Here is a 23,281-nt window from a genome sequence, read left to right on the forward strand (position 1 = left end):
AATTGCAACACTGTCTACATAATGTATGCTACAAAAAATAAATCTGCCAGCTCTGATTTTTGCCTTGAATAAATATTTGTCAGTGAAAGAATCCACTTGCATAATATGTCTGCATTGTGTGTCACCAGGTCAAAAGTACTCGATCATTTCCTAAGAACACAAACAAGGATTGTCATTATAGTTATTTGACAGTTTTGATAAAACTTCCTAGCTGTGGTGTTCAACAGAATCCGTCCAACAAACACTCAGTCGGCCACTTTTAATGGGAAAGTAAACAAAAAGACAAAGACAGGATTAGAGGAGGCTGTGACTGAACCGGAGGACCAATTTACTCTCCAGTCACATAAAAACACTCCACAAAAGACAGATCCCAGCATGTAGAAGGAAGACTGCTGACTGAGTGTCCTATTTCTTCTATTCAATTGCACGTGTCTGTAAAATGATCAGCATGAGACTATTATTGTTTCGAGGTGTGACGTTATGAAAAAAACAGTAACAAGGAACTTATCATGGGTTTTTTTGTAAATTATTTATTTCTTGAATGTTAGCAGTATTAGTATATTTGTGTTAATTCTTTATCAAATTCATTAAAACAAATTCTAAGTTCTCCACAGGAGAAAAATCATTAATATTCATTGTTAGTCATTAATGTTTAATTGGTCCCTTCCTTCCTTTTTTCCTGTTCTTTGTCAACCTGAAAGTCATCAGATTTATGAGTAGCACCTGAACTATGTTGGTTCAAATGAAGATTATTGTTCTTCTCTTCATATTTTTGACTTCCGGTTTGTTGCTACAGTTCAGTTTTGTCTTTTTTCTTCCCTTGTTTCTGTCCATCGCTGGCAGCACACCTGAATCCCAGGTTATCAGAGGCAGAGTCAGGAGTGTTTCCCATTCTGTAGGACACACAATCAAAACCGTGATGCACAGTTGGTCTGTGGGCTCAGAGTCTGAATGTACTGTGTTTTTTTTTTTTTTTTTATAACTCACCTGGTTGTGATTCGTGCTTTATGATTGGCTGAACCGTCCACTGTGTCGATCCAGGAGGCTCCACGCAGCACGTACATTGGTCGGGCTCCTGGAAAAGGTGTAGATGTCCATTCCCATGTGTTTCCCATCATGTCATAGAGTCCTTCAGGAAGAATCAACATCGTTCTTATAATATTGAAAAGCATATACAGTACAGCAAGAATATGATGAGACCATCAGTACCAAGAGTACCTCAGACTGGTTTTAATACATTTAAATATCCCTTTCTATCTAATGCTTTCAACTAAAGACATATCTGTTACCATGCAGTATTTCTAATATCATATTATCTCATTGAGGCTGTTTGTTACTTTATCTAAGGGACAGTTACCATAACTGTTCTGAGGAGGAAATGCTGTGACAGGAGAGATGCCGTGGTATCCATCCTCTGCAGTGTCTTTATCTGGAAACAATCCCTAAAAACATACAGACAAAATGTACAGGGAAATTAGTAATAATACCTTCATGTGAACATGTTTTTTAAGTTAAAGCGTGACAGTATAAAATATCTTTACATATTTATTGATTTAAAGAGTAAAATCGTACAAAACTAATTTTACTGCAAGATTTTTGTGGTACCTCACTTAATACAGTAATAAGCAATACAGGCAAGTCATGATGTTCTATTAAAAAACAACTACAAAAAATCAGTTTGCACCCAAATTTGTATCTTTAGCTCAAGAAAATAGCGTAATCTGCAGAAATGTATCATATGTGAACCCCCAGTCGGAGCAGCCTATGAGGACAATAATAACTGAGCTAATGCTACAGCAACATGTCTTATTGTAGACTGACCTGCCACAGGTTGGTTCTGTTGGCCTGGAACTTGTTTCCCCACGGATAAGCTCGACCTGGAACACAAAACACAGGGAGGAGATAAGAGGAGAGCAAACCCTTGAATTATATTCCAGTTATTCAGCATGGGGGTCATGAAAATTGCCCCCCCCCCCTTCTTTGTTGACTCATGGAGCACAACGTTCAGGGCAAATTCAACTCTTTAATTCGGATGAGCTGCAGATTGACCAGAAGCATCAATGTGAATTTAAACACCTTTAAAACTCTGTTTCATGGATGTCAGTCAAGAGTAGACATGAACAAACTGTCAAAAAGCTACAAAACTCATCACAATGATGGCACATTTAGTATTCTGTGCTTTCAAACTGTGTACCTTGCAGCCCCCCACGTGCAGCCCACTCCCACTCCTCCTCAGTAGGCAGTCTCTTGCCCTTCCACTGGCAGTAGGCCCGAGCATCGTTCCAGCTCACCTGAACCACTGGGAAACCCAGACGCTCACGAATGCCTGAACCAGGTCCTGCAGGCTGAGCAGCAGAGGATCAAAGGAGTGAGAGACAGGAAATTAAGGCATGCTAGAAGATAAACAACCCAAAACAATAAAAAATGGAAATATCTCACCTGTCTCCAAAACACCCGTTCTATAGGCAACCACCAAGGAGCAGACTGGAAGAGAAAGAAGAGTAAAAGTAGTTCAAAGTTACTTATAGTCAAATGGCAATCAGTCCCTAAAGTCTATTACAATAGTGTAGCAGCCAAATGTTCCTTTGTAATGATTCATATTTTATTTGTGAATAATATTAATAATATAAATCTGAAAAGTAACTACGAACTATCAAATAAAATGTAAAAGAAGCCACAAACAAACAATATTTGTCTTTTTTTCTTGATGAATGTTATAAATGAATTGCCAACTGATGTCTAACTAACAATTACTTCATTTATTTATTCCTGAATTATAAATTAAAATCCCAGTACCTCGATCCTCTGTGTGACTTTGCTCTTCAGCTCTTCTGACACAAAGTCTTGAAACACAAAACTCCAACCAAACGTCTCGGCTTCCGTTTTGTACTTCTGAGTCCTCACAAAGTCTCTGTGGCGAACCAAGGCCAAGTCAGTGGCTTAACCACATTGTTTTCAACTTCTTATCAAAACACCACAATACGATACTGTCGGTTTTATTACCTGAAATCAGAGTTTGTGACCGGGTATGTGTCTAATTTAAAAGGCTGCAGTGCGACCTCTTTAGTGGGGGACTCTCCATCTCTCCCATCAGCTGCACTGGTTCCCATTAACATCTTCCCTCCGGGGATATTCAGCATCTCACCTGCTGCTGGGAGTCAGGAGGAAACTGTTCTCCATCATGCTGATACAACATTAATACAATCTCTGTTCAGAAATGTAGAAATATTTGATTTCTTACCCGCCACTGCCACTAAAAACACAGCCGTTACCAAGGAAACTGTCTTAACGGCCATATTGGACGAGCTAGTTTTAACTATTCATTTAACATTGTTTATATTTAGCATATAAATATATAGATTATATATATATATATAAGATTTAACTAGCGATTTATCAAACTTCAATCTCACGTTAACTTAACATTTTTCTCGTCTCTTCGGACCAATTTCACCGTCGCAACGGAAATAAGTTCAACATAAAACAAGTTCCGTGTAAAATAGAAAAAGGTGGTTCCGCTTTATTTTAAACTTAAACGTGTTAATTAGTTTTGTTTACATCTTCTCCCGCTACTACACCATACACTAAATACAACACAAAAATGTACAATAATTGATTCAATAAAACACATTTCACCTTAATCCACCCTGAATTAAATCCATGAAACACTGCAGTCTGAATTTGTTTAGCTGAACGAGTTAATATTTAACAATGTGCCACTAAAACGATCCATCAAGCTATGTGAACAAATCTCCCCCCTTAATAAGTATATTTGTAAATGTATTTTCATCATATTTAAAGCCTTGAGGAAGATGAACGACTCTAAACTAAACTCTTAAGTTTACAAAAAACTACGATCTAAAATAAGGTTTTATTAATTTATATGCCTTTGAACATGTATTTTATATGTTTATATAAACAGACGCCCAGTAGTTTTATTTTGAAAGCTTGAAATGCAAATTAAACATGCGTCCTGGATTTGTATCTTCACTGTTATGTGCAGTAGAAGAAATATCATAAAGCTCTAAAGTAGCAACAGATAAGGCTTAGAAAGATTGTTAGGCATAATATATATAATTACTAATTCATTCATATACAACAAGCATTTTAATTTTGCAGTATGTGGAGATGAACCCATTTAATTACCTATAATAAACTTTTGTTTTGTGTAATCTGGATCTGTTAAGTAATTTTAGTGGAGTAAAAAACACAATATTTAATTTTAAATTGCATTATATGGAATTGCCAAAAACAGCACTTGTGTGTTTAAATTACATTCTGGCTGCATTTTACAGTTTGAATAGTTTCCAAAGAGATTTCTAAATTTGAACACCCAGTTTATCTCAACAGCTGCATTTTATACATCACTTTACTCTTCACAAAGACAAAAACAAACCAATCTTTCAAGAGCCTTTAATGGGTAGAAACAAATCCGAGTGGCAGAGGTCAGTGCTTTTAACAAAATCTCATAAATAAACCAATCAGAGGAAGGCGTTCACAAATCCATGAAAAAAAAAACATGACTAGCATAACATTGATTTCTGACAGACGCTGTGATGACTGCTGTGGTGTTTACAGCAGGCTGTCCATCAGACTGGGGGGCTTCAGAGCGGGAACACGTTGACTGAACCGTTCGGTAAACAACTATCCCTGTGAGTATGAAGACAGCTGCAGCTTCTTCAGTTGACCTTTAACCTTTGAGTGAAGACATTCCAGCTCGCATGATCTCATCCACCAACAAGATGTTGCTAGCAATCACCGTGCTGTAAAAGGAATAAAACACGCAAGAGATTGAAGGAACCGGGAACATTTCAAATATTCAACTGGCCTTGTAGAGTTTTGAGATGTGTAAACTCACCATGAATGAAGAAGCTGTTTCTTAACGCTGTAATTATCCCATACACCTGCTTCCCCTGCCACCATGGGCTCCCCTGAAAAACAGGATTTAAGTTGTGATTTAAGAGCATTATAACCGAACCAGGGCGGTAGCTAGGCTCGTTGCTGCTTTTGAAAAATCAACAATAGACATTGTGATGTATTGTAAATATCTTTAAAATACATTGCGTAATACAATCCTCTATATATAAACCCTGCTGTGGTTCTGACCTGTGTCGAGGTCTACTCCAACAAGCTGACCAGACTCTTTGAACTCTGTCTGCAGCTTCAGCAGGGTCTCCTGTGGGTCATAGCCAGAGTTCTGGGCCAAAACCTACAAAGGAAGGTGCAGAATTAAAATCAACGGAGGCTGATAACAGTGTGAATTCTCACAGATAACAAATCAGTTTGGACTTTCCTGTCTAATGGTAGGCATGAGTAGGAGGACAAGAGATATTATCAGTAGCACTAAACAGTAAAGCTGCAAGTAAGGATTATTTTTATTATTGATTTCTGATGATCATTTCCCCAAGGTGTCATCCTCAAATGTCTTTTGTCCACATCCCAAATATATTCAGTTAACTGTCATAGTGAACTAAAGAGACCAGAAAATAATCAATCAACATTCGAGAAGCTGAAAACAGAGAATCTGAAAACGTTTCTTTAAAAACAGACTCAAAACAATCTGTAATTGTAGTTGCCGATTAATTTAATAGCTGACAACTGATTGTAGTAGATCTACAATACAAAAGCAAAAACACCTTAGTATAAAGAAACACTGAAAGTCTGCAGGAGAAAGTATAAATCCCTCACCTTGGGGATGACTAAAAGAGCATCTGCAAATGCCTGGACTCCCAGCTGGGCTCTGCCTTTCACATTGGGCTTGTGTTTTACCAAAGCATCTGCCACAGCAACCTCGAATGCACCTGCACCGGGCACAACACTACCTGAAGAGACAAATATCAAAAGAAAACACTTAGAAAACACAGAAATATAATTGCCTCAGCTCAGCAAGACAAGAACTGTTAAAACAAACGTAAAACAATAAACTTGGGGAGTTTGTTCTGATCAGCTGAATACATGTATGAGAGACAGAAACTCTCGTAATGCAGAGGAAAAGACCAGAGTCACTGTAGCACAGACATAGTGGACCAGGGAGAGCCATGTTAGCATCCCTGGGTGTTCGCTGTGCAAATGAGACCAACTACATTTTACAAAAGAAGAACAGACAGACTGACCACAGTGTACTACCTAAATTGCAGTAACATGTGTAACATGGCAGTAAATGTGTGATAAAGATTGCAGTGAAAGGATCAACTGGAGGGAACCTTGAAAACAAAGTGTTGAACTGCACCCTGGTGGCAAAACAGAAATTGACTTCTAAAACAAAGTCAAATAACACAAACACATTTTATTTAGCCTTACCATCTTCTATGGCATTCTTGACTGCCCGCAAACCATCTCTTACAGCATCTTTGATTTGTGTGAGGGTGTGTTTGTTTGGTCCCTTCACCAGCAGGGTGACTGAGCGAGGATTTCCACACTTCTCAATGAACGTGTACTTCTCCTCTCCCTGTAACAGGATTACGGGAAATTAATAGCTCTGCCTCGACATCTTACACATCAATAAATGCAAACAGCCTCCAGGAACCAGTCTTTTACACTTACATAATAGTCACAACATAGATACTCACCAGTGTGTATTCATAAACCAACCCAGCATTTCCCAAGCATTCAGGTGTGAGGTCATCAACTGAATTCATGGCAATGCCACCGCAAGCGAGGGAAAGCCTGCCAAGGGAACAACACACTGTATGTATTAATCAGTTCCTTGATGTGATTTCTGATGGTACATCATCATACAGCCGGGAACCCACAGTAGCTATGGAGAGCAAGTGTTGTCTGTGCATGTGTCACTGTACTGATGGAAGTAATCAAGCGGTCTCATTCACTGACATCTAATCAGGCCCTCCAGGAGGCTGCGACGATACGATCAGAACAATCCACAACCTAGCAATTTTATCCTATCGCCACAACCTGTCCACAAATTTGACCAATCGTTACAGTTTCCTGAGCAAAACGTTGAGTCATACTTCACCAAGCCTCCGAAGGGTAGAGACGTCTAATGCACAGACAAGATTGTACTCATCATAATAAAATGTAGTATATGCATTCTGGTCCCACATTTGGCTAGATTTAGGGAATGTGTTCTGATATTCAATTTTAACACTGTGGCCAAAAACATGATGGTAAACTGTATCATCACAGTATTCAAACTTTACTGAACAACTACACCTAGAGCCAAAATAGTAAAATTACATTACACCACGGTTTGCCTTTGTTTTATCAAACCTAACTGAACTGTGAACGTATAAGAAAGGTTTTTGTAAAAACAATAGGATGTGTTATTGTTTTAACTGCAGTGTCTGCATCGCTCTAGGCATCTATATATGATCCAATTGTTTGTGGATATAATTGCTAAAAAGTGAAAAAATACTGTTCTAACTGGACTCTGTTAGCATTTCCACAATAGAGGACAAGTATCATTGCTCCGGCTCAATAATGCAAAAATGATCTGTTTAAAACAAAGTTTGTTCTGATCAGCTGAATACATGTAGGAGAGACGGAAACTCTCGTAATGCAGAGGAAAAGACCAGAGTCACTGTAGCACAGACATAGTGGACCAGGGAGAGCCATGTTAGCATCCCTGGGTGTTCGCTGTGCAAATGAGACCAACTACATTTTACAAAAGAAGAAATAATAATAGGTTTGTTGTCTTGAACCCTTTTTGCAAAATTTTCCATCTTCTAAAAAAATAAAATTCACGTTTACCGGAAGTGACAGGGAAACTACAACATTTCCATTGTACAGAAAAGGGCACTCTTTGTAATGTTTTCTTACCTCTCCATGTTCCTCCTCTTCGCCCTGCGCAGGGCTACAATGCCTTCCTTGGCGAGGGCATCTAGAGATAATGGGTCAATACCCTATACAATAAAGAGAAAACATGAAACATCCATTTATCATCATCATCAATTCAATAAATAGCTCACAGTTATCAGTTTCAGTGATGTAAAGTTTATTCTGATCTGTTGAATACATGTAAGTGAGGAGCGGACTCTCCTAATGCAGAGGTACAGATCAGGTTTACTGTAGCACAGACACAAGAGACCAGGGGGAGCTACGTTAGCATCCTTGGGTGTTCACTGTGCAATTAACAGTATTGATGAGGCATTTATTTTTACTTAAATATGTTGAGAATCACAAAATGCTCAGTGTTCTTATAGAAATTAAAAATGTCTTAAAATGATATGTGAATTGACCTGTAACTTATGTACCTACGAGAGGCAATGGGTCATGGGATAATATTGTGTCAAATATATTTAAAGCTTTATCAAGCAGTATTTTTGACATAACATTTAACACTTTAAATAAGCTACTCCCAGTAAGAAGTGTCTTGCAGTTAAATACCAATACTGTACGACTCATTTTCAAACTTACCTTCTGGTTAATGACAACAAAACCCTTCTCCCCGTCGGGCGAAACTTTGTTCTTCAAGGCGATGATCTTCTGCACACGATCCTCAATGAACTTCCTCTCTGCAGCCACAAGCTTCTCCCTCTCATCTGCACTCTTGTAGAAGAAGCCAGAGTTAACCTCTGTCTTTTCGTACTCCAAAGATATGTTGCAGGTCAGCACGTAGGCATCCTCCACCCTCTTCTTCATGTCTGGGTGTCGAGCACCGTGGTCCAACACCAAACCTCTGATCAGTCTGAGAAATTAAAATTGAAAAGAAAAAACCCTTAGATACACTCCTGCAGCAGCATCAGTAAAGTGATGAAATGTCACTTGCTCCAAGTCTTCAGATTTTGTTAAGACTCACTGTGTATCGCAGTCGGTCTTATGCTTCATCTCCATGATTTCCACCATGTACAGGTCGATTGGCTCATTGGGTTTGGCGATTGCCAGCACAGCATCTACTACAGCCTGCAGACAAACATGTCACATTAACCACTGACAAAAATCTGAAATATTAAACTTCTGCACGTCCTAATTAACTAGCGAATATCCACATCTTCACAAAGGCAAGAAACTGCTCGTATGGAATTATCTGACTGATGTGGTAGCTTATCAGCGAGTGCCCTTAGTAGATATTTTACAGCCAAAGGGATTAAAGAGTCTACTAGGAGTAACCATAACCAAGAGAACGATCATTGTTCGGTGCCAAAGACTCCCACTAAGCTCCGTTCGCACATGTCTCACCTCAGTGAGCAGGTCTGCCAGCTCTTTGTGGACCTTGGTCCTGAGAGAGGTGCGTGCTACGTTGATGAGCGTCTCTCTGTCCATTTCCTGGGTCACTTTCACATCCTCCAGAGCCGCCAAGGCTTTCTCTTTTGCTGCCTCAAAGCCCTCAGCAATGATTCTTGGATGAAGACCCTGCGGCGCGGAATCAAAAGAAAGTTAGAGGGAAAATATAACTAGTTCCAAATACCACTGCCCCTCATTACATTGATAAAAGAGCAGTGTTTCTCTTTTACCTCTGACACGTAGAGGTCAGCCTGCTTCAGCAGTTCACCGATGATGAGGACGTTGGAGGTGGTTCCGTCTCCTGTGATGTCATCCTGCGCCGTGGCAACCTTTGCAATGAGTGATGCTGTCGGGTGCTGAATTTGCTGAAAAGGAACAAGAGTAAAGATATTAGTGCAACATAAAAAGACCATTGATCATGGTGATTATGCAAAACCCCATCACCGACGAAGAACAACTGAGCTGCAGCTTATGATTCATTTTCATGAATTAATATTTTAATACATTATTTGGTTTAATCACAACGTCACAGAGCTCGAGTTTACATCTTCAAATGTCTCGCTTTGCCTGACCAAAAGTCCAAACCCCAAAGAATATTCATTATCATATGTGACAGACAATTATCAATTACAATCAATGATCAAACTAGTTGCATGTTAATTTGAGATGATCAACTATAAGTTTTCTACTCTACAGTACAACACGTTCCTCTGCTGTAAAACAAAACAAACTGAACTCGAGGTCCACTTGTGCTTTCAAAAGAGTATCTCCACTGATGAAGAGTCGAGAAAGAAACATATAGCCTCTTTATTATTGTCTTCATATTTCTTTCCTTCCTCGTATTGTCAATTTATGCTTATTCACAATTCATCTTTATATTTTCCTCGAGCTATGTCTACTGTTATGCACCAATATACCAAGGCAAATTCTTTGTATGTGAAAACCTACTTGACATTAAACCTGATTTTGACTCTGGCAAATGTAATACTGATTGAAGACTGAGTTTTAATTTAAAGATTTAGCACTGGTAACTGTTCTTTCACCAATCTATGTGTAATCAATCAGCAGTTTTGTGCCCTATATATTAACATGTTCAACACAAACTCATTTCAGTTCACAAATAATAAATGTTCTCCAAACACAAGCAGCAAAAAATAGCAGTGCAATTCAATCCAGGATTAGCAGATGCATCAAATCGTTATAATCCTGTTCAGGTATTCAGAACCAGCTGTCGGTACTCGATCACTCAATACAATCAATCAGTATCGAGACAGTATTGAGGTTTGATTCCCAGTCCTGTCAGGTAGTTAGTTAATCACCCATGTAACAGACAGTGTTTATTTTTACATGGGAACACGTTACTCACATTCACTTTAATGGCATCCAAATACATTAGGGGTGTGGTCACTCTTTGACAATGGAGAAGGCAGTGTAAGGACAACACAGCTGGACACAAAAAGTGCAATTTCACAGCTCACCACTTCCTTACCATCTCGTGTAACAAGACGTTGCCATCTTTGGTCAGCTTAATGTCTCCTGCACCGGACACCAGCCTGCAGACCCACAACACACAGGGTTAATGTTAACTGGACAGAGCCACGGGCTGCTTACTACAAGCTACAGCCGGATTAAATACTGTAGGTACCAAGAGTTTAGAGAAAGTTTAAAGTCAGTCTCGTCAGACCTTGAACATAAACGAGTGTCTGCACACAGCTACTGTTAGCCATCTGCACAAACTTCCTGAAATAATCCTCCCGGCGCTAAATAATCAATAACTTTAACTCGGTTATCATTGATCAATCCATTCATCCGCCTATTAGTCCCACTATAGTAACGATACAATAAAATAAAAGCGATGTAAACAGAAACTTTGTCATTCAGTTAGCGTTAGCGTAATCCGCTAACCAACTGACGCTAACATGCTACCGTTAGCCTGACGGTTGTCAAAACGGCTCGTGACGATGACTGCGCAGGGCAACGTGCGCCGGGAAAAAATCCGTTAACCGTTTTTATTAAAAGTAAAAGGTCTAAACTACGATTCAGCACTTCCTGTGGCGGAGTAACACGCAGGGGAGGCGTCCCGCATTTAAAACAAACGCAAAACCACGCGGCGGTTAGTCTGTCTATAAACGGCCACCCTGCCGGTGAACGTTAGCTACTTAGCAACGTTAGCTTAGCACGCGTGCTGCACAAAGGGCTCGTGCGTCACTCACATCTTCATGGTCCCCTTCGGTCCCAGGTTACTTTTCAGCACGTCCTGAAGCCCCCGAGCCGCACTGATGTTAACCGCCAGGGCGGCCTGGGCCCTGGCCACCTCTGCTTTCGGGTTCAGAGCTTTCACCGCGGACATGGCGAAGCAGCACAACCAGCGAAGTAAAAGTAAAAAGTACCGCCGGTGGGGAGTGCGGGCTGCTCGGGCTGGAAAGGAGAGTCTGCTTCCAGAAGGCTCCACCACGTGTTCTCGTGGTGCGTTTATGTAACGAGTTGAGGCTCGGACATTCGGATTTTAGGAAAGCTTCAAAACTACCCGTTCACATTAATGGGAAATTAATAGCGAGTCGTGCGGTTGCAAGTGATTGCATCGGTATGGGAGACTCCTCAAAAACATTTAAAAAAATTTAAACCAAAAAAAAAGAGACTGTTATTAGGAACTCATACAATTGTTGATATATGTGCTGAATATTAAAGCACACAGGTTGCTGTTTTATTTTATCATACATCATGACAGCACAAGATTTGGTAGTAGTGGAAGCAATTAACCATCCTTAATTATGATCAACTGGAAAACAATTTCTGCAGTGACCACCTTGTCGGGACTGTGTCAGGTGTTAGGATCTCCGACATACATTGAAGGCAGCCTAAGTCACACCCTAGACGACGCGCTGATTGGGCAAGATACGTCACATTTCAGTGTCTTAATATGGAAATAAGAGGTCTGCTGGGATGGACATGGATGTGTTATTAACTTCCAACTATTTTAAGTCAGGAAAACTGACAGTAGAAATAGTTCTTCTTTGTGTGTAAAGTGTGTGAAATATTTGTCTTATTTATTCTGATGTAATCAAGTGAGCATAAAACACATTCTTCTTCAGTCCTGCAAGACAAACAGGACTGAGCGATCAAGAACAAGCATCAACAATACATGATACAATGGAGACCAAGATCTGTTTCTTGTTTTCATCAGAAGTTTAATTTAATATGTACAACTAGTCTTATTAAAGCACTGCAATTCGCATTTACCACATTGAGAAATTACTCCTCCTCTGTCCACTTATTTATCAACATGAAATAGTTAGGAGCAACCCACTTCATTTACAGACACAGGGTTGACCATATCTCTGGCTCGGTCAATAAGCCCCACTATGTATATCTACAATCTGACCATTTAAAAAAAACAAACAAACCTATTAATCTCAGTTAGAGCACACAATCACCTGGTTGGCATTAATTGCTCGATAGAGGGATAGGCTAAACCAGTCGTTGTACAGCAGTGTGTAGATACTGATTAGTTGTCAACAATCAACAATAACTTCTAATCATTTGAATCAACTTGTCCCCCTCCTCACAGCTTGAAGAGCCAGAAGTGTCATGATGTCCAAGTTAGAAAATAATCTGGAGTTTGTGGTCAGTTTAAAAGAGAAGACATGACTCCTTCAGGACATTCAGCACATCTTCACCACAAGAACCGGACACTACATTCATGAATCCAACAGGAATAAAAAAAAAAGACTGTGTTCTAAATCAAAGTCTAGCTTGCTGTTCTGACAAGTCCGACACTCTTGTGAACTTTTTTGTGTGTCCTCATAACAGTGTCATAATGAATCTTTTCATTCATCCATGTAACTCATCTTGAAACGAATTACTGGTATAAACGATAACCGGCTGGCTGGATCAAAGCCATGTAAACATAAAGTCACATTTTCTGTTGGAGTGTATACCTGGTGAACTTCTACTGAACATAAAGCCAGAGTCCGCTCTACAACACAGGCCGCTATCTCTGACAATCACTGATTTGTAAACAGCATGCTCCTCTAAAACTAACCATCATCTGTAACATTTAAAGCTTTTTCAGTTCACATTAGTAGTGAACTGTGAGCTCTGGAAGACGTGTTTTTGTTGTGAGACACCGGAGGCAGTTGTTTTTTGTCTGATTAGTTATCAATGCTAGTACAACAGGGCTTACGAGTCACAAGAACTTTCTCTTTTGAAACACATTTTTATGAAAAGACATTTTCAGCCTGTGACCAGCACTAGAACTATTAAATGTTTGATACACATCTCTTCCTCACATCTGAACACTCGTAACACTGATGAAAGCAGTTTTTATCTCGTCATTAAAAATAAGACGCCATTTTTAATCTGACCCTTTAAATCATGGACAGTGAAGAGGAATTATATTTTGTCTACACACGGCGCATTAATGGATCAGTAACACAGTCTGCTGTAACAGATACAGTTTGGTGATGAATCATTTTAACCTCATTATCTGAAATAAGACATTCTAGGCCCACACAGAAAACCAGAGTAAAGAAACAAAAGAAAAAAAACTGAAACTGAAACACGATGTTGATGTTATCCAGATATTCATGGCAGTGGACACTCTAAAGGTTGGTAACACTCTCTACAGATCAGTGTGATGGTTGCAGTGGCTGTTGAGAGGCTCCCCCTCGGTGTTTGTGGTTACTTCAAGGGCGAAGTCTTCATGGGAATCATTATTCTAGATTCCATGTGTTGAATAAGAGGGACTGTGGAACGAGGAAGGAACAACAGTGGCAGATTTGTGTCATGCAGTATTGTTTACATCAACAAACCCACACACAGACACACACATACAACAAACTGTGTTACTGGAAGGAATCAGGTTACTCAGATAATCAGACAAAGCATTTACATGCACATGGACAAATCATCTATGTGAGTTTTCACCCATAAAATCTTATTTAATTTACATTTTCAATGGATTATTTGTGTTGGAATCATATTAGAATCCCATTAGTGAGGCCTGAAGACCTAAATGCCAAACGTAATAATAATGACCTTAATTCAGAGTGCAGAGTTCTAATTTGTAATGATGTATTTATAATATTTAATTTTCCTGCAGAAAAAGATCATCCATTTCATTACCACTAATAAATTGTTGAAAAGATTTGGATCTTCGTGTTTAATTGTGCAACCCATGTATGTGTGTGCGTGTATGTCCAAGCATTTAAACTGACAGCGCAGTGGTAGGACACAAGTTTTCACAGTTCTTCATTACAATGTGAATGTGTATGCATCACTATGTGTAATGACGTGAACGTAAACACAGATTACAGACATACGCAGATTAGACTGATTACATTATATTACCAGAAAGGTAAAGAGAGGAGAGATAAGAGATAAGACTTACCAGTGTAATAAACAATCTGGTCCCAGCCATCACGCTGCCAGGCTGCATTTCTGGTGTCTTCTCTGGACTGAAGGTCTTTGTAAGCTGGAAGGAAAAAAAAATATATATATAATATATATATATTTACTAAGAAAAGTGTTAGATTTTGAAACTTTTTTATTAAGTTATAGATTCCAATCAATTCCTTGACCTGAAGAGTAAGTAAAATAGTTCCTGAATAGACATCAAAGATGCACTTAATGTAGTGAACTGTTATGTACTGCTGTTTAATAATTTACAAAACAGTCATACATTTGTAAACATCCCTAATATGGGTTAAATATTCTATAATCTAACTTGTGTATGTATTTTTTCCTCTAGAAATATCTCAGTGCTGCACAGTTCATTAAACACTGCTCACCCCATAAGTGGTGAACCGTGTACAGACTTCCAATCTGTGAGAAAAATCCTCCCACCGACTCTTGGTTCTGCTGGCGGATCTCAATAGCACGCGCCCTGCGGAGCACCAAAGAGTTATGTTACATGAAAAAAAAGGCTTGTTATTTAAGGGTAATTGTACCGATTTAACCACCAGCACAATTATGTAGGTTTTAAAGTTCAAATAATACTGACATTTATCTGCACCAAAATTATATCATTCAAATCAAAACATCAGACTTTGATCTTACAACCTCAAGATTGTTTTAAACTTCAGGTAAATTTCCCAGTCATTATCAATTTAATCAGATACGTACATACTAGGGCTGTACCCGGGTCAGACTTTTGTCAGTTGAATCAGATTTGGCTGTTAGCCTGCCTCACGTTTTAATGCCTCTCTTCGGCATCTGTGATGTCAAAACATCCGATTTTAACACAATCACAGACAGAAATAGTGTGCGTTCTGCTCATAGCTCCATTATAAAATCCCAGTGCCATACACACTTGCCAGGGTGCTGCAGCAGACTCAGACTAGAGCTGTGTCGCCCTGCCTCATGTTGTCTGGCCTCACGCTGTCTGTTAAAGTTATCACAAACCAAAAAAAACTAACTGTGATGAAAGCAGAGACGGGTGATAGTTGAGACTTGGTTTATAAAGTTGCTTCTGCATTGCTCTGTGTGCAATGACGCAGCTAAAAAACATGCAGAGATTCAACTGACAAAATACGAGTTGAGGTTTTCTCGACTGATAATTCGAATCATTGAGTTTTTGGGTGCAGCCCTAGTACGTACATTAAATGCACGGGGAATAGGTCAATTATATTTGAGATTTACAAATTATGTGTGTAATATGTCTTGCTTAGGAGTCATGCACAGACTGTCTAGCCAAAAAGTACCGTTGACTCATTTTCATCTGCCACAATCTGTAAAACCAATAAAATAGTAGTGAGGAAATTTTAAAGTGGTACATAAAAGTAGCTCTACAGTTAACACAAAGAGAAAGTGTACGAGATCTGCACATTAGTTAAATGAATCCAATATGATGGCTTTCTGATTCTACATGTAAAAAAAAAAAAAAAAAAGGAGAAAGATTAAGAAAGTTATGCGTTACCAGTAATTTCCCCACTCGATCATCGTCCCTGGCTGAAATAGGAATGTAAAGAGGGGAGAGATGTGTAAAGTAAGTTTTCTGACTCTTCACTACAGCAACAGAGAAAACATATATCTATACTTAATGGGAGGAAGCTAGTGAATCTATGTATGAGATGGTGTTACCCTGAGTTGGTACGATCGGAGCTCATAGATGTTGGGTCCTGGACGAGGGACGGGTTCGTTCCAGAAACTGAACTCCAGCAGAAGCTGGTTCCTACGAGACAGCAGCATCTTCCCCCTCTCGTTCCTGTAGTTCATAAACTCCTACAGCAACGACAAACAACAATCTCACATCACTCAATAAATCTGGCTCGACCCACAGACTGCTAAATACATACGTAATAATATTAATACTCTAGTCAGATAGGAGTATAGATGAAGTCAGTAAAGTCAGTTAGATTGGTTACAACACATCAGCTGTGATCAGACCATTTAGGTACATCACCATTTTCTACACCTGGAACAACAAATCACCTGTTGTCATGACGAAGTTTAGTAAGAACTGTGACAGTGTAAGACAGAGATAGAAAACACTGATGGTTGCGAAGGGCAACATCTCTGTTTTTTGGGAGGTTAGCATCCAGTTCCAACAGACAAAAACCATCTCCTGTATTATCTTATGAATTTTGTTGGAATACATGTCGATAGACTCTTTATTCTTTATTATTATATAAGATCTTGAGTAATCTGGGTTACTTAATTGCATAAAGTTTATGTGAATGCACAATTTGAAAATGTATTTATTTTTCTATCTAATTGTATTTATTGGATTTTAAATAATTTAGTAACATCAATGTGGGCATGACACCAAAAACTTGTACTTATTTTCATTCTTCTTTTTCAAACTTCTCACAAACTTTCTAGATAAAAACAAACATCTGAAGATTAAAACATGAATATGGATAAGACCAGAATTGGGCGAATTTACCTCATTTATAGTATAAAATTGCATTTCTGTACATAATAATTGCACAAGGTTCACACCAAACATCTGGAAAATCACACATAAAGATGGAGACACATGAGTGGAAAAATGGTTTGTGGATCTAATTTGAGGGGTGCACTGCCTGACACTGCTCCTACAGGTCACAAACTGCCGGTAAACTACTCCGAGCACCCGTTACCTTATTCTGTCTGAGTTTGTTCATGACTTCGGTGAGAGCCGGGTATCCTCCCCGATATCTCCACAGGTGAACTAGAATAGAAGGAGCAGAAGAGCCAAAAATAATGCAGCTCTCGAATATATCTCGGTGTGTCTGCATTTCTTTGGTTAGAGATATATTTTTACATTAACAGCTGTAGTTTAATTATTGAATTTTTAATCTCTATAGAGCACCTGTGATCTAAGCTGACATGAGATCCAGTATATCAACCATGAATCTCTAATCAATTTCCAAAATCACATCATCTTACCACTTCAGTTACATCTGGTAAAATGTGAGTTTCTGGCTGAAAAACTTGTTATAAAATATTAACATAATTTAATAGATATTAGTCAATTCCAAAGTTCTTCCCACCAAGTAGAAAAAGCATTTACTGCTACTAGACACGAGATAGTATCAGCTAAACCTGATCAGTGCGAACAAACCCCACCACAATGCAGGAAAATAACACGCTGAATCCAGTGATCAAGATGAAAAATGAACAACTGAATAAAGAAATCAACTATGAAAAGTAATTTTACAGGACTGACCACAAAAACAGATAACTCTCTACAGTATGAAACAAAATCTCTCAGAGCATATTGTTTCCTAGTGCACACGTTGTGAATATATTTTATTCATGCAGCCTTTTAGATTATCTTTTACTGAGGCAGCCAATATCACTGCGCTGTAACATCAGAGGCAGATTACGACTGAGGAACGACAAATGTCACCACAAGGAGAAACTGGACCGCAGCCAGGAAAAGTGCAATACAGTTGCGGCTATATTTAACCACAATATGAAAGCTCTGGTTTGTGTAGCTGGAGAGGGGAGAAAATTGGCATAATACTTATGAAATGTCACTTTCTTAAGAGTCAAACATGGAGAAGAAATAAGCTTAAAAAATCTTCTAAACCTCAGTTTCCCATCAGCAGCAGCAAACTGAATCAGAGAGTTTTTATGCCGTTCAACTTTAAACTTTTATTTAATATAAAGTTATTGTCAATATTATCCTATTTGCCCTGATGCATGTAATTGTCTTATAAAGCCTCAACCTCAACCAGGAGGAAAGTGTCTTGTATGGCTGCAACGAAAAATAATTTCATTATCAATGAATCTGATGATTAGTTTTTTCCAACCAAATCTATGAATGTTTTAGTGTATAAAAATGCTTCCCTGAGCTTTAGGGTACATCTCTAAACTCTTCACTTTAAAGAACAGAAATATTTAATGGACATTAATACCGAGTAGAAAGAAGCAAGAAATCCTCTTTCTGAACAATCACTCATATATGACAGATTATTGTCAATTCATTCATCAATTGAACCTTTGAGCACTACTATATTGTCTGTGTTTTCTGAAAAAGAAGTGTATGTGATATTTAGACTACCTGATTGAATGGGCCAACAACCAATCAGTGAAATGCCATTCACAAGTAGCTTTATCACTTGCACATGTAAACCCTGCTGTTACCTGCTTGATCCTGCTCTCCGTACCACGTGTTCCAGGTTCCCACAAGCTCACAAGGGTATTCAGGGTCAGCGTGAATGGAAGGCAAGACACCCTCACTAAAGATAAACACATACAGTTGTGTATAAGAGCAAAAGATCTGCACTGCAACTTGACATCTGGATGAAGTCAATGAAGGAAGACGGACATCTTACCAAAGTTCATTGTAAGCATCAAGGCACTCAGGCTTGACATTATGAACTGCAAGGAGACGATAAAATATGAGCGGATAACACAACAGCTAATAGATTTATAATCTAAATATCATTACAGAAGAAAAAGATTATTTCAATGTGCCACCACAACACTCACAGCAAGTCACAAAAAACACATACACTGTATTTTGTACAGGTTGTTGTCTTCCTTCTTGGCAAGTAGATGAGAGTGAGCGTCTTTTCGGGGGTCAACCTTTCTAACAAACAGAGACTTGAACCAGCTGTCTTCACGGAAAGCTGAGAGGCTCCTGTGGTGAAACAAAACACAAAGGTTGGATACAACCGGCTGTTCTTCTGCAACACAATGGAGAAATACGAGACTAACAACAGAAAAAGCTGAGCAACAAGTGCAGCGTACAGTTGTGTTGCCTGTACTCGTCTGTAGTTCTGAGAGTCTCTAAAGCACGAAAACAGTTTGACTCCTCATTTAACTTCTTGGCCTGCTCACTGACTATATTCCAATCGGACATCTCGGGTCATCAGGTGGTGGTTTTATAACTGTATTTGTTGTAGTGAGATTGCATTCACTTATTCTCTGGAACAAACTATCTGATGACCTGAGATCTATTACACTTGTGTGCAAGTTCAAAAGCTAACTCGTCTTACCTTCTGCAGGTTATGACTACTTACTATATGCGTATGTCTGGGGTCTTTTACTGCCTTTTGCGGAATGGGTGTATTTTGTATTATATTCCTTATTCTGTTGCTAATGTTGCATCATTTTGTAGTTTATTTATTATATTGTTTTGTATAGAGCTAGACTGACACATCAGCAATTATAAGCTTATTAAAGATAAATCTGTATGGATTTCTAACACAATATGTCAGTATGTAAATCCCAATTATTTGTTTGAAGTCATTTAGAAACTGTGTCTAATTGAGGGTTTTTAAACATATCTAATGTCCCTGATATCAGCCTAATACATCCAGAATAAGCCAGGCTATACCTCTGTACATATCACTGGTTTGTGTAAAGCACACAGAGTTTACTTGTGATGAAATGTGCATATAAATAAAACTGCCTTGCACGTAGACTGAGGTGAGCGTAAATGCACAAGGTGGCATTGTATACTATCCAGCTCAGGGTCCAGCAGCAGAGGAGGCTGTAAGCTGTACATACTGCACATAATCAGAGGATTAGTTCACAAGGACTCATAAGCAGCCTTCCCTTATGAGTAGCATTTCATATTTAACTTAATTTAAAAGTGCCAAAAAGCCCTCCATGCACTGGTTACAGTTGTTTATCAGGAAGCAGTCCTCTTGACAGTTTGCCAGCTGGTGCAAACAAAACTATTATTTTGTTATGTGTATTCAGAAACTCTCACATTGTAAATAAACTTTATATACACCACAGCATTGCAGGAGTGAACGTATTAACATCACAGCTTGCTCTAGGTAGGACACACACACTTGCAGCAGCAAGCAACTCTGTCATCCACTAATCACAACAACAATGTTGACCTTGAAGTTGAATACAGTTTTTGGCACTGACAGGAACCCCGTTGAGATTTTGCATTATTTATGCTCATGGCAACTGTAACTCTGCACACAACATTATAAAGTGCGCGTTGATGAGTGCAAACACAAGTGGCACAACCACTTTCTAATTCGGCAGGGTAATAATTAGCATTAGCAAAAAGTTAGCAAGTTTGGAGCTATAGTGCTAATGCTAGCGACGTTATACAGAGATGTGTACGTAGCCAACGTCCTTACGTTAGCGTTAGCTTAGCCACCTAGCACACCGGAGTTTGTCATTGCTCTCAACTTCACCGGAAATAAACGCGTTAAAGTCGCATTTGTACGTCGCCGTTGGCAAATTCAATAAGCAAACCTCTAACCTGACGACAACCGTGACCTGAAGCCCACTTTTCGTCTGTTTAAGGCCTTTGCCCACTCTTTGAAGGACTCGGGTCGCCATCTTTCCCCTGAAAGCTGCTGTCAGTCTGAGGCTGTCTGACAGTCCGGTGGAGCTGTTCCCGGTGGAGCTGTTCCCGGTGGAGCTGTTCCCGGTGGAGCTGTTCCCGGTGCAGCTGTTCCCGGTGCAGCTGTTCCCGGTGGAGCTGACGTTACTTACAATAACATAACCCCGTATTAACTTTAAAACATCAATCTCGCTGCTGTTTTTATTATTATTATTATTATTATTATCGCGGGGTTTTAAACTTTTAACAACACACCTGAAAAACTAAACACAACCGACTAAGCTCTGGCTTTAACTTCTGTTTTCCTTCGACTTCTAAATATAACTTTTTTTGCTTCTAAATATAATAATAAATAAGTTACACTGGCCTCAACATAAAAGACTGACCTAAATACTGTTATATTTTAGATTTAGTGTGCACTCCAGCACACACATGCACATTTCAACTATCACACTTATGACAAAATACATCCTGTACTTAGTGTTAGTAAATAACAGCAAGTAAACCAGCGACTGACTCTAATAATGGTAATATTTAAACATGTAATGTCTTTTCAAACAAACAACTTTGGTCTGAAGGTATAATAAAACAGATATGAGCATCATGCAGACACCATGCAGTCATTTTATTGTGAAATCCTTTCTTTAAATGGGGTCTTGAATTCAAAACTACCTGAGCAGGTAGCAAACGTGTGTATTCAGGCTCTGAAGTGATTACTGGTTTATACATTTTTATATTTACATGAACACCTGAAACAGAAACGTCACATTTAAGCAACTTTTCTAATCAGAGAGTGGGCGTTTGTGCTGGCGGGGAGTCGTCTGCACCGGATGAGGCAGAGATGTTGAGCTCCTTCAGTTTGTCCGTTAACGTCATGTCGTCTTCCAGGCTGACTAGGAGGTCACTCAGAGGCTCCACATACTCGGCTCCGGCTACCCTCTTTCCCGTCAGTGGGTCAACCACCTGACCGACTTTATACACTATCTCAGACAGTTCGTGCTTCACGTGTTTGGACCTCGCCTGAGGCAGAGCCTTGAGTAGGACGACGTCTCCCACGGTGCACTGCTGCAAAGCATCATGGGCAAAGTAGGTCTTCCTCTTGTTGTAGTACTATAGAAGGAAGAGAAGACAATATAAGGCTTATTTAAATACATTGTCACTGTACACGAGTCATTCACCGATTCACTTCTACACAGTGAAGTTTATTATCACCTATACGAGGCTAATGTGAGAGAATTAATCATTTGTGCAGAATTTTACTGTCAAAATATGTTCAATTCAATTCAATTCAATTTTATTTGTATAGCGCCAATTCATAACAGAAGTTATCTCAGGACACTTTTCAAATAGAGCAGGTCTAGACCGAACTTCTTTCTTGGCTTTATTTAATGGTGATTTTAACAGATTATTGTGGCTTATTATTAAATATATAAATAGTTTTGCATTGGCATCAATACTAAAACTCAGAGAAATAGAAATAATCTTTTTGTTATTGACGGTGTTTGGTGTATGTAACATCCAGGTGTCCTTCCATCAGCAGTGAATGAACCCTGTTAAAACTTCACCTTGAGCAGGTACGGGTCCAACACCAGCCTTGTGACTCGCACTTTGGCAGTTTTGTGCATCTTGGTCCCGATTACTCTTCCGATGATCCATTTCGCATGAACTGATGCATGCTTGAGCGCAGACATCCTGGAAAATCTCTATCCAAACCCTGTAGTAACAGAAGAAAAACAATACTAACATGAGTCCTCAGGATTTATCTGACAGACGAGGATCAACTGAGTTCTCTTTTATAACCCAAATGTCTTATTTAACCGACCATCACACTTTAATCAATGCTGATTTTCGTCGGATCAATACAGTTATACAGCTACATTATGTTATTTATGTCCAATCGGTTCATAACAGAGGATGACATGAGGAGACAAACCGAGGCTATACACTTCGCATTGCTGCAGCTGACGTTTTAATTTCAGAAATAATCGTAAATACATCGACTTTATCTCAACATTACCACAGATTAACACTGAATACAGGACGCAAAGAAACAACTCACCCACACTACTTCACAGGAATTATTTCAGAAGGTCAAAAATTGTTCAGCGACACAGCTCCTCCATGCTGCTCGGGTCGGCTTGTTTTAATGACGTAAACTACGGCTACTCGCGAAGGACAGAGCGAACTTCTACTGCTGCTACTTCTACAATTTAGAGGCGCATACCGCCACCTACCGTACCGGAATATGTTTATACATATAATAATAATAATAATAATAATAATAATAATAATAATAAACATTATATTTATTAACTTATATGTATATAGACTCTTTCAAAAACGGGTTTACAAAGT

General features: G+C 39.0%; 4 protein-coding genes and 3 non-coding genes across 8 annotated transcripts; all 7 read right to left on the reverse strand.

Moving 5' to 3' along the window:
• Positions 1 to 244: 244 nt before the first annotated feature.
• sumf2 (sulfatase modifying factor 2) lies at positions 245 to 3,454 on the reverse strand. 2 transcript variants are annotated; one of them, XM_051402165.1, is made up of 9 exons: positions 3,242 to 3,454; positions 3,004 to 3,148; positions 2,797 to 2,911; positions 2,440 to 2,484; positions 2,195 to 2,345; positions 1,822 to 1,877; positions 1,358 to 1,442; positions 988 to 1,129; positions 245 to 893 (listed from the first exon to the last, which is right to left on the reverse strand). In XM_051402165.1, exons 1-9 carry the CDS (start codon positions 3,294 to 3,296, stop codon positions 791 to 793), a joined length of 897 nt encoding a protein of 298 aa, XP_051258125.1. In that variant the 5' UTR covers positions 3,297 to 3,454; the 3' UTR covers positions 245 to 790. The 2 variants fall into 2 exon arrangements, with proteins under 2 accessions (XP_051258125.1, XP_051258124.1); XM_051402164.1 differs by having other exon boundaries at positions 3,004 to 3,151.
• Positions 3,455 to 4,396: 942 nt separating this feature from the next.
• On the reverse strand, positions 4,397 to 11,619 carry cct6a (chaperonin containing TCP1, subunit 6A (zeta 1)). The gene is made up of 13 exons (XM_051400776.1): positions 11,394 to 11,619; positions 10,670 to 10,733; positions 9,411 to 9,545; positions 9,136 to 9,309; positions 8,756 to 8,859; positions 8,374 to 8,644; positions 7,777 to 7,859; positions 6,570 to 6,666; positions 6,301 to 6,448; positions 5,689 to 5,822; positions 5,107 to 5,209; positions 4,859 to 4,931; positions 4,397 to 4,763 (listed from the first exon to the last, which is right to left on the reverse strand). The coding sequence occupies exons 1-13, from the start codon at positions 11,528 to 11,530 to the stop codon at positions 4,691 to 4,693; spliced, it is 1,596 nt and encodes a 531-aa protein (XP_051256736.1). The 5' UTR covers positions 11,531 to 11,619; the 3' UTR covers positions 4,397 to 4,690.
• On the reverse strand, positions 5,933 to 6,069 carry LOC127364755 (small nucleolar RNA SNORA22). The gene has a single exon (XR_007885063.1). It is a non-coding gene; the product is annotated as a small nucleolar RNA SNORA22 (small nucleolar RNA).
• Positions 7,465 to 7,601, reverse strand: LOC127364756 (small nucleolar RNA SNORA22). Its single transcript, XR_007885064.1, has one exon. It is a non-coding gene; the product is annotated as a small nucleolar RNA SNORA22 (small nucleolar RNA).
• Positions 7,950 to 8,086, reverse strand: LOC127364754 (small nucleolar RNA SNORA22). The gene has a single exon (XR_007885062.1). It is a non-coding gene; the product is annotated as a small nucleolar RNA SNORA22 (small nucleolar RNA).
• A 728-nt stretch (positions 11,620 to 12,347) lies between the features above and the next one.
• LOC127363833 (protein NipSnap homolog 2) lies at positions 12,348 to 21,005 on the reverse strand. Its single transcript, XM_051400777.1, has 10 exons — positions 20,843 to 21,005; positions 19,125 to 19,252; positions 18,945 to 18,990; positions 18,754 to 18,848; positions 17,262 to 17,332; positions 16,261 to 16,401; positions 16,097 to 16,128; positions 14,970 to 15,064; positions 14,570 to 14,653; positions 12,348 to 13,925 (listed from the first exon to the last, which is right to left on the reverse strand). The coding sequence occupies exons 1-10, from the start codon at positions 20,920 to 20,922 to the stop codon at positions 13,861 to 13,863; spliced, it is 837 nt and encodes a 278-aa protein (XP_051256737.1). The 5' UTR covers positions 20,923 to 21,005; the 3' UTR covers positions 12,348 to 13,860.
• A 525-nt stretch (positions 21,006 to 21,530) lies between these two features.
• mrps17 (mitochondrial ribosomal protein S17) lies at positions 21,531 to 23,086 on the reverse strand. The gene is made up of 3 exons (XM_051400778.1): positions 22,986 to 23,086; positions 22,492 to 22,640; positions 21,531 to 22,036 (listed from the first exon to the last, which is right to left on the reverse strand). Exons 2-3 carry the CDS (start codon positions 22,615 to 22,617, stop codon positions 21,713 to 21,715), a joined length of 450 nt encoding a protein of 149 aa, XP_051256738.1. The 5' UTR covers positions 22,618 to 22,640; positions 22,986 to 23,086; the 3' UTR covers positions 21,531 to 21,712.
• Positions 23,087 to 23,281: the final 195 nt, after the last annotated feature.

The sequence above is a fragment of the Dicentrarchus labrax genome, unplaced genomic scaffold, assembly GCF_905237075.1.
Source record: "Dicentrarchus labrax unplaced genomic scaffold, dlabrax2021, whole genome shotgun sequence".
In the NCBI taxonomy this organism is placed as follows: domain Eukaryota; kingdom Metazoa; phylum Chordata; class Actinopteri; family Moronidae; genus Dicentrarchus; species Dicentrarchus labrax.